We start from the raw sequence: 11,270 nt of genomic DNA, 5'->3' as shown, positions 1-11,270 counted from the left end.
CAAAAGTTAATGACCCTCGGTTTAATTTTTATTCCAATGGATATCTGCCTAGTATATGGTTCGATTTGCCTTTTCTACGTTTGCCTTTTTCGCTTTTGAAAAGCTACCTGTTATGACAACAATATTCTTAAATAATAGAAACTATCAACCGCATCAAGAGATACATCATTGAACATTAAAACTTTAGACTTCTTGCCTTTTGACAAAAAAAATTATTTTGCTAACATTAACTTTAAGTTTCCACAATGTGCAGTAGTCATAAAGTGCATCAAGTTGTTTTTGTAGATCGGATTCTGATTCTGATAATAACACCATGTCGTCGGAAAATAATACAGTGAAAAGATGTTAAAACTTAGAGAGTTCAGTTTCAATTTCTTCTGTTAAAAGATTCAGTCCATGAATGTTACGGTTCTTGAAAAAGTCTTCTAAATCATTGACATATATTGAAAAGAGTACAGGGATAAGTATTCTTCTTGTCTGACTCATATGTTACAAGGAAAGAAATCGGAATATTCGTTCCCATTAATCAAATACTCTAGACTTTATATTATTGATGCTGAACCTGAAAAAAAAAAACCGGTATAGCACTTACTTAAATAGCAGTTCGCCTAAAGATCATGCAGTCAGTGATTTATCGATGTCCGATGTTTTATCCAAATTGACTTTAAATCAGTTGGAAAAACACTAAATGAAAAAAATGTCACCAAGACATCACAATTTGAATGTTATTTTATGTATCTAATGGTGTAAATTTGTCAAACTACATAATTATATTAGTGAAGTATGTCTTAAAGAAAACAATTTACAATAAAGTACAAAGCAATTTTACTGGTTTAGATCTGGTTACCATAGCAACCAAAATTCTTAATTTTTGACATTTTGAAATATACGAAAATAGGCTTTGTTCAGACCCGTTTGCCAGCACTAGATAGGAGATATTATCCAAATGTTTGCAAGAATGTGTAACAAGACCTCTCCACTGAAACTTATCAAAAATAAAAATATGTAACTTATCTGCTCATCTGTACCCAAAATCACCACCCATAAAGACTTTTATTCTTCTTAACGCTTTTCATACTAACATTGCCCAGACCACAATTTTTTTTGTCTTTTGACCTAGACTTCTAATATTTGGTCTGTTGGTATATCCTTTCAGGGCAGAGTGTAGCGTACCAGAGAAGGTGACATTTGACCTTGACCTTTAACCTGAAGGTCAAATCACATTCCAATTTTGGAATTTTACGATACATAATTTTCTCTGTGCCAATACTTTTTTGGTCTTTGATATATGATCTTTGGCATTTAAGTATATCATACCAAGGCAGAGAGTAATGTTTTAGGTAGATGACCTTTTACCTTGATATCTGACCCAAATGTCAAATAACATAAAAATTATGGCAAAATACCATACAAATGTTTGTCTTGGCCATAACGTTTTTTTTTGTCTTTTTACCCAGATTTATGATATTTAGTATGTCAGTAAATCTCAGTAAGGTACAGAGTAATGTTTTCGATAGGAAGACCTTTGACCTTGACTTCTGACTCCAAGGTCAAATGACAAACAAAAGTTTGGCTAAATACCATACAAAATTTTGTCTAGGTCAGAATTATTTTGTCTTTTTACTTAGACATTTGATATTTGGTATAGGGCTATATTTTATTAAGGCGAGGCGTCACGTACTACAGTGGTTGACATTTGAACTTGACCTTTGACCTCATGGACAAATAACATACCAAATTTTAACTAAGTGTTAATGAGGACGAATGTCGCATGACTGATACTAATTTTTTTTAATTTCTGTATGTTGACAGAATTCAATTAGACCCCAGAAAAATATTTCTTGTTTTTATTGATCTTCTCTTGACATGATATCCCATTTCCATTTTTTGAGCTCATGTATTACTGAAATGCATATCTCCTTATCAAAATGTCCCAGCTAAAAAAATGAACATGTAGATTCTTTTTTTATAGAACATTTCAAAATCTTTTATAATTGTGTTATTTAAACATATTGTCAAAATACTGTGACTTACTCAACATGGCATTTGGTGGCAGACATTTAGATAAGAACTATTGGAAATTCAATATTTATAACTATATTATAGAAATATTATAAATGGATAACGAGAGGCTCAAGAGAGACTGAATCGCTCACCTGGTTTCCATTTGCTTATTAGAAAATATTGACAAAAAGACAGGCTAAGTTAAAATTAACTGAATAGTCAAATGCAGGAAATGCTTTTAGTAGCATTTTATGACCTGAACCAGAATTTTGCTGCAGGCAACTGTTTTTGAATTATTTTCACAAAACTGTCTTCCGACCCCTGTGTTCTGATTTTTTAGTATACACAGCCATAAATATTTAAGGATTAAAAATATCAAGTCATTTCGATCACAAATACACGAAAGAACTCGTATGCTTTATTTCCATTAAATGATCTTAAATGGTTTTAGAGAAGAAGATTTTCAAAGTTGTATATGTACATGCGAAAAAAAAAAAAGAATTGTTTCAGGAACCATAACTCTTATATTAATATACGAAGGAGTAATCAAGGAAACCAAGGTTATAGCGGTAATCAAAAGAAGGTAATCCAGGGACAAAGACCCGACATGGAAAACAGACATACATAACAAAGAACATAAAGTTACTAAAATCATACATACAAAGTAACAAAAGTAAATGAGCAACTCGGACTCCACTAAAAACTGGGAGCATGGACCAGGCGCACCGGCAGGGTAAACGTCATTTCGAAAATTTTGGAATTGGTCTGTCTTATGATGCTGAACAATATTACCGTACAAATTTTAAGTTATTTGCAAAAACTGCCTTCTAACTCGTATGTTCTACTTTTAGTAACGGCGGCCATGTTTTTCACGGATTAAAAGTACCAACAGTCATATTGTGTGGGATACCCTAAGTAACAAATACATCAAACAATAAACAGACACTGTTTATGTTCCGTTAATCTTTTATAACATGATGTCACTTTGATTAATTGGTAACACAAATTACCTCAATAACAAAAAGGAATGCATATATGTATATTAATGCTATAGGTCTAATTATGTCGATAAGATGTTTTACCCCGAAAAAAGTTCGTCCTGTCAAGATTATGGATTTATCTCTATATTAATTTCAAATTTCTATACATTAAAATGAGTAGCACAATTAAAAGCTTTAAGACAGACTTCATTAAATTTCAAATATTTTATATTTTGTTACCATACCCCCTAAAAAATGCACAAATTACGTAAGAGAATATATTTCCCCTTTAACCTTCTCAAAATTAAATATTTTTTATATCAAAATATACCGTTTAATACAGGCTTTACGAATATGTAAAACTTTTTTGACAAACAATTATCACTTAGAGAAAAAATAACATTGTTTGTTCCCACATCCGATACCAAATTGAAGATTTCCTGAAAAAAATTGCGATGAAAAGGGGGACATGTTCATTATTCATAAAATGTGTCATTTAAGTCAAATAATGTTTGCTTGTTCTTAAAGTTTATACTAACAAGTACATTTTGATATAACATTTAAATCATTTAAAAGCACTTTTATTCTCCTTTAATTTCTTTTTATTGTCATTAAATAAAACAAAAGCCAAAGAATGTAACGGAAAATGCCTGTCTGTTTTTTTAACCAACTCCTCGATCTTTCGGTAATAAATCACTCATGAGTAACATGTTTATTCTTCATTCGTCAAATGTTAGTGCGTTCTTTGTAACTGTGTCGATCGTGTCGATTTTAAATGAAACGTGTTTTAATTTATATATAACCTGTATAAATCATTGATTTAAGACTTTCAACAAAGAAAGATATTGAAAAACTCCGACTTTCAGGGTTAGAAGAAGTATTTTACAAATTACTAATTGTAGAAATGTAAAAGAAAGATGTTACAGAAAAAGAAACAACATTAAGCAAAGAAAGATACTTACAAACTGCAAGTTACAGCGCTAAAAAATACATTTCACGAATTGACATTTAAGAAATCTTCGATTAACAAAGAGAGAAAATACAGAGAACAAATGAGCAAGTAACAAAGTTAAAAGAAAGGCGTGAACATATTTATGGCGGGTATCCCCTTCCATATAAGAGAAAATAAGTCAAATGGTATTTTTCCATTTTTGAGAAAAAAACGACATTGAATATAATAAACCACGAAAAAAGACAAATAAAAAAAAACCCAAACAAACAAACAAACAATAAAAAAAAGACAAAACAAACACAAAAAAACAAAACAAAAACAAAAGAAAAAACCGAAAGTATAAATTTTTAAATTTTAAATTTTTAATCTATGCCCCAAACTTTTAATCTTTAAATAATATTTCATTTTAATCAAAAGATAAATTGTAAGTATAAAGACGGAATATACATATAAATACAAAGCAAATAAATTTCTTGGTGAAAGTCAAGGTCAGTTCACGATGAAATTGCATGTTTATAAAAACGTAATTTATGACATACACCTTTTGACCTTTTATGTGCAATTCGATGGGTGTTTCTAGAAAAGCAGAGGACGGTTACCTTACCGGTGCACCTGGTCCATGCTCCCAGTTTTTATTGGAGTCCGAGTTGCTCATTTGCTTTTTTACTTTGTATGTATGATATTAGTTACGTTATGTTCTTTGTTGTGTATGTCTGTTTTCCATGTCTGGTCTTTGTTCCATGATTACTTTGTTTTGATTACCCTTATAACCTTGGTTCTCTTGATTACTCTTTGGAATGACCTTGAAAATGAAAATCTAGTTTTTTTATGTTCTTTTGAATTATTCTGCAGTTAAATTTTTATCCGTCAACCTAAAATGTTCATGAGTATAAATGAAATAACCTTTTGAAGAAAAACACCTGAAATTGTTGTTTTCAAGAAAACAAATTACCATGGTTAGCATAGTTTTCTCCTCTTATTTTTTTCAAAATAAAAAGAATAACACATCTCTAGTTTTTTAATTTACTTCTATTGTGCAGGCACAGTTCTTCTAACCACTTTGAAAGAATACCATTTGTACGGGTACAATTTTGTACTGTTTGATATTGAAAATTACATAAAACAAGATTTTGAAAATGAAGAAAGGGACTTTATTTGGATACTATAGTAAATACTTTCAATTCTCTGTGAAAATATTGACACGACTACATATAAAGACTGGCTATATCATTATTATGGAGATGCCAAAATCTCTAGAAGATACGTTTATAATGTTATTTAATTAATAAATTAATTGAATATTATATTATTAAATTCCTACAAAAATTGTTATTGTTTAATATACAATATTAAAAATAGCCTGGAACGGAACGCAATTGCAACAATACTGCATACAAAGTTTACAAATAAAGAAAAATATACATTCTATAAAAAATACTCAAGTTAAACACCCCACTAATGAAAACAGAACCATCATTCTGTATGAGACTGTCCGTCATTCGTTATTACATCGAATCAGAAATATTGCCAATCAGAATCAGACGTGGAGTCTCTCATCAGCAATTGATATCATTGAGCAATTAAAAAAAAACCATTTAGTTATAAAGATTTATTTTGTCGTCACATACACAGCTATAGATTATTTATATAATATAATTATTAATCGCATAAAAAAACCAAATAGCAACAATTACATTTTCAGGAAAATAGATTACATTTTAAATCACTTCAACCGGAAAGAGGAGTGTTCATACGTTCATATGGGAAATAATAAGTTGTACTAAACCATATGCAGATACTTCAAAGTTATATACTGATAATCATATAGCTGAGAGACGTCTAGTTTGTTACCCCGAGATGATGAACAACAACATAGAAATGATTGGGTACAGAATCGTAGTAATTTTGGCATTACAACTACAAATATATATATATATACATCAGCTGAGTTTCATAAATCTATTAGACATGTGATAGAGCAGAATATTACCCTATTATTGAACCAATCAAAATTCCGCAAATTGACATTAAGTATAGTACATCTAATACCATACATTCATCACAGAAAATACAGGTCTCATGCCAAAGAGAAAAGAGAATAATTATAAATTGTATAGGTAACAATGCTACCGGTGCACCTGGTCCATGCTCCCAGATTTTAGTGGAGTCCGAGTTGCTCATTTGCTTCTGTTACTTTGTATGTATGATTGTAGTTACTTTATGTTCTTTGTTGTGTATGTCTGTTTACCATGTCGGGTCTATGTCCCTGGATTACATTCTTTTGATCAACGCTATAACCTTGGTTTCCTTGATTACTCTTTCCTACAGGCTGAATAGATATTTGTCTACCTATATGCCTATCTTCTTTCATTTGTCTCACGGAAAAAAGTAATCATGTAAAGGAGTGAAATCTATTTCTCTGTGCTTTTGACGTTTATCTGCTTAGAGATGGCTAGATGTAACGCAATTTCACACCATGGACGAACATGTTGTGATTGGTTGTTGCGTGATAATGACGTATTGTGTGTTATGATTTGACGAAAGCGACACGTGTATTATGTTGTTCACTTGTGTATAAAACTTCTGCTAAATACGAGCGGGCTGTGATCCGTAGTTGGGGGAAAATCGTGCGCACAAACCTTTGGACAAACGGAAGGAAGTTCAGACCATGCTCACAATATTCCTTGTGATATGAAAGTAGAGTATGTGGTATAACAAAAGCAAAAGACTGATGAATAATTACATACTTGAAAACTTATTTAGAATATACAATGACCAAACGTTAAAAGAAATTAATCATTTAGACCGATCGTTTTCGTGTTTTTGTAAATACAGATAGTTTCTCATTTCACCCTCACTGCTTGCGTGCATGTAGAATCTTATTCTACATGTACGAACAATTCAAAATGTTTTTTTCTTCAGTTGAGACATATATTTGTTTAGAAAAGTCGAAGCTTTTCTGAACTAATGTTATACATTCCTGTAAAAAGTAATAGTAAACTGTTCATCGCAAAATGAAAATTTAATATGGGGCATCATTTTTATTCTGAAAGCGCCCTTCCTTGCATGACACAAAGGAACGTGTATTCATAGTATTTAAAATAAAAACAACAAACATTGAAACAAACAAATAAATACATAAACAAACCAAACCGGTGAAATCGGTGAAAATATAATGTCCAATTCTATGGAATCGTTATTAAAACATATGATGTTGAAACATAACTTGAATAATATGTTTATAATGAGATGATTTCTGTATCAATAACTCATTGTTACGCGGTAATGTGGTTTTCGTATTGAAGTAAGTATTAACTCTGTGGGACATATCCAATCATGAATATGTCATTCAACCTTAGTGTCTTCCTTATATTCATATAATTGAAAGTGGCTCTCGTTACTCCCAAAATGTTACCCTTATCTTGGTGTCATGTATAATATATTAATTTGTGCATACTTCGTCATATGATGGCAGTGGATGACACAAATTTCTATAAGTATCTTCTCCTTGTAATACTGTACCTGTCTTTGTATTATCATTTATTGAAGTTAATTGCGAATTTTTATTGTTCTGTCATGTTTGTGTGGTAACTAGGGTATAAGGAGGAGTAGCAGATAGTACATTTGTACTGTCGTTTGAGACTTGTAGAAACTCTATTGATTGTGATCTTGTCTCCTCTCGTAGTGTTCGTAATCTGCGTGTCCCTCTCTGTTGAAAATTATTTCGTTCCTCTGAAAAAGTATGAAATAATAGCTGGAGAAATGAAAAGAAGATTTGGAAAATACACTGATATATACAAAATATTCAGCTTCAGAAATGTTTTATACACACTATCGTAGATAGAATAGTAACGTATACTTAATTCGAAAACAATTGCTGTGTTATTTCATTTCAATCATAATCAAAAATCATAAACTTGTGTTTAGACACCTACTATTAGATCGTTTAATAACGAGCAGAAATGCAAGGTATTGTACCTACAATGGCGGCCATCATATAAACCACGGTCAAATTTGTTTCCGTGTTTTCAGAGTCATAATCATTGCTACTGAACCAGATAGACCAATTGAAATTCCAATCTAAAATGATAAATAAAGAGTTGCTTTCTTCTGCTTGAAACAAAGCATACAAACAAAAATGAAAACAACAAATAAAAACTGCTCTATCAGCTTCACGCCAATATGCACTTTATATAATGTAATTTATCAGTCGAAGTAAAAAAATAGAAACAAAAAATCTTTTTTATGATGCGAATTGTAAGATTTTTTTTTAAATTCTATTTCAATCAAATGCGATTAGCAGTGTTACTAAAGAATGTTTTTTTTTTTTTTTGTCTTAGCCTTTTATCGAATATTTTCATTTGTCCAAGAGTAATCAAGGGAACCAAGAATCTGGCTGAAATTAAATAATGTAATCCTGGGACAAAGACCAGACATGGAAAGTAGACATACACAACAAAGAACATAAAATAACCAAAATAATACGTACAAGTGTGTTAAATAGACATTAATCATTAATTAGATAAATACATTCATTGATTGCAGAATCGTTGTTTAATATCTTGTGGCAGATATTTTATGTACTTCCGGAAGGTGTGATCAACTGAACGGCCTCTGTTGTAATTTGACAAGCAGAGCTCATGTAATACAGTAGTGGATTCTAATTATGCTATAATGAAGAAATAGAAGTCATATATTTGTTGCACAAAAATCGGAATCTTTCAAAAATCCAAATTTATACTGACAAGGCCCTTACCTTGAGTAGTTGTGGCTTTATTTCGTTGTGGGCAAACATTTGAATAATCCTGTGTCCCATTCGTTATTATACAGAACATCTGTGAACACTGGTCATACTTATATAATTCCAATCATCATTAATGCCAAAAATGAATTTTACTTTGCGTCCTACTACTTCTCAAGGAAGACACAATAATCTGTAATTACATTCTGTTTTGTCTGAAAAGAAATAAATCAATACAGTTTTGATAAGTGTTCCCTTTACTTTACTTTGCGCTTGTTGTTTTTTTTATGAATCCTTTAAATGTTGCTTTAAATTAATATTCAGCCGTTGACGTTAGGATTTAAAACATTGAATGTTTATAGGGTTCATTTGGTTAGTATGCCCAAAAATCAATAAACATATAGATCTAGGTCAAACTCACGTTTGGTTTTCGTGAGTTCAAGTAGTAAATGTAGCTATTTGCCGATTAAAAAGAAGAGGTAGATATACGAGAAAGGATATAGTGAACTTAGCAAAATGCAGAGTTATGATTTAAGTGTGAATATCAATCACTTAACATGCTAAGTTCCATCTTCTGTGAAAGGGTTTGACCATACAATAGTTATACATGCATTTTATTTACCAATACTCTATGATTGTCATTGTCAACAGAAACTTGACAGTTTTCAGGATACGTGTCTAACCTACGATTTGTTTTAACACATAACTGTAAAGACTCCCTTATTTCAAATTCAATGATCGGCACTTAAGACATCGGTTTATAATTATGTATGTATGTATATATATATATATATATATATATATATATATATATATATATATATATATATATATATATATATATATATATATATATGTGTGTATATATATATATATATATATATACAACGTCTCAGAATGTGACGACTCTATTCGCTACACTGCTCCATCGGATCAAATTGATAAAGGGTAGATAATGTAAACGTATAGAAATGTCTGAAAAATCGATGTTGGAACTGCCATATTTGCAAATGTTAGTCGTTCCCTCGGCGGGATTCGAACTCGTACCGCTGTATATATACTATACTAACCATTACTCTACGTTGTTCAATGTCAACAGCAACTTGACAGTTTTCTGTATATCTATATCCAAACGGGTCAAACATACGATGCGTTTTAATACATAACTGAGCAGACGTCTTCACATTAAATTCTTTGGGCATTTGTAAATGTCCATTTCGTTGGTGAAATTCATGTTTTCATTGTCACATACTGTTTCAGCGGAAAAATGATTCTACTAAAATAGATTATGATCTAGTGTACATTGTCATTCGATTTTATATGGACTCATCTAGTGGTTAGATATAGTGTATCTTGTATGACTAATTCTCGATTAGATGTTTTTGTTTTTTCACTTGTTGCTGTATTAGGTAAACACATTCGCAAACTTACAAATATTTATTTATAAATAAATAGACATCTTTCTTAGTTCAAATATTCTCATTTTACCGGAAGCGCCACATGTTATGTTGCATTTGCTTTTATAAGTTTTCTCTTAGTTCAGCAAGTTCATCGCATTTTAAGTGATACAACAACATGTTGATGTAACATATGAATATTACATAAGGACGAAAACATAAGGACTTACAGGACGGCTTTTTTCCTAAGTAGTATCCATGATTTTGTTTAAAGCAGAAGTGACATTTCTTGTACCACAAATGAACTGAAACATTTCTCTCCATAACATTGTCACTTTTTAACCCATTAGTATTCCCCTTAAGTCTGAATTGTAGAAAAAATGTGTCCAGAGGCATCATACCTCTCCATGATAGTTTGGTCCGACAAGAAAGAGTCTGAAATTTATTAACCATATATTATATGTTACGTGTATCATATTACAGCTACAATCAAATATCTTTTGGGCTGTACATAATTTATTACCAGAATACGAATATCGCAATACACATCAAATTAAATAGCACGAAGCAAGCTATTCAGTCGATGTAAAAATGCCCTCTTTACCATGATAATAGATATGATTCCGGTTGTCACCCTACCGGTGCACCTGGTCCATGCTCCCAATTGTTAGTGGAGTAAGAGTTGCTCGTTTGCTTTTGTTACTTTGTATGTATGCTTTTAGTAACTTTATGTTCTTTGTTGTGTATGTCTGTTTTCCATGTCTGGTCTATGTCCCTAGATTACTTTCTTTTGATTACCGCTATAACCTTGGTTCCCTTGATAACTGATTACTATATCACTAAGTTTTTGTCATGTTATAAATTTGTTTGTTAAACCTCCCCTTTTTACATGCACTAACGCTTTGATCTACTTCAATGAACATTTACTTTAACACTGTCGTTTTTATTTGTTTTTATTGTTTCCTTTATTAGTTTATTTTCACTTGGTGGACCACTATGTATATCTAAATCAATGTCACATGAGTCCTGGCCATCATCCTCTAGTTTTACTATCATATCATTTTTCCTGTTACTGATATAGGTACCAGCTTTGTTTTTAGTGCAAAATGAAGTAAACGTTTACCTTTGTGATCTTCTATTGAACTGGTTGATAAAACAACTCGAAACGCTTGTTCGCTTGGTAAGGTTTTCACGCA

At 31.2% G+C, this 11,270-nt stretch overlaps 1 protein-coding gene across 3 annotated transcripts; it reads right to left on the bottom strand.

The window, feature by feature from the left end:
- Window positions 1-5,533: 5,533 nt before the first annotated feature.
- LOC148609082 (uncharacterized) lies at window positions 5,534-9,952 on the bottom strand. Of its 3 annotated transcripts, none has more exons than XR_015914735.1 (4): window positions 9,748-9,945; window positions 8,693-8,892; window positions 7,872-8,016; window positions 5,534-7,668 (listed from the first exon to the last, which is right to left on the bottom strand). XR_015914735.1 is itself a non-coding variant. In XM_088542200.1 (4 exons), exons 2-4 carry the CDS (start codon window positions 8,769-8,771, stop codon window positions 7,591-7,593), a joined length of 255 nt encoding a protein of 84 aa, XP_088398326.1. In that variant the 5' UTR covers window positions 8,772-8,892; window positions 9,748-9,952; the 3' UTR covers window positions 5,534-7,590. The 3 variants fall into 3 exon arrangements, 2 of the variants coding, with proteins under 2 accessions (XP_088398326.1, XP_088398324.1); XM_088542200.1 differs by having other exon boundaries at window positions 7,919-8,016; window positions 9,748-9,952; XM_088542198.1 differs by having other exon boundaries at window positions 7,915-8,016.
- Window positions 9,953-11,270: the final 1,318 nt, after the last annotated feature.

Source organism: Perna viridis, chromosome 8, assembly GCF_037379345.1.
Source record: "Perna viridis isolate PV_CMFRI_1.1 ecotype Kerala chromosome 8, ASM3737934v1, whole genome shotgun sequence".
In the NCBI taxonomy this organism is placed as follows: domain Eukaryota; kingdom Metazoa; phylum Mollusca; class Bivalvia; order Mytilida; family Mytilidae; genus Perna; species Perna viridis.
Note: the sequence above shows the minus strand (reverse complement) of the source record. Positions and strands in the feature narration are given on the sequence as shown.

What these genes read in the sequence shown, in the direction of transcription:
- LOC148609082 (XM_088542198.1), bottom strand. Translation starts at nt 8,771, where the DNA reads ATGTTCTGTATAATAACGAATGGGACACAGGATTATTCAAATGTTTGC. An exon ending in TAAAGCCACAACTACTCAAG is followed by an intron (nt 8,017 to 8,692) that starts GTAAGGGCCTTG and finishes TTATCATTTTAG; the next exon opens with ATTGGAATTTCAATTGGTCT. An exon ending in TATGATGGCCGCCATTGTAG is followed by an intron (nt 7,669 to 7,914) that starts GTACAATACCTT and finishes ATACTTTTTCAG; the next exon opens with AGGAACGAAATAATTTTCAA.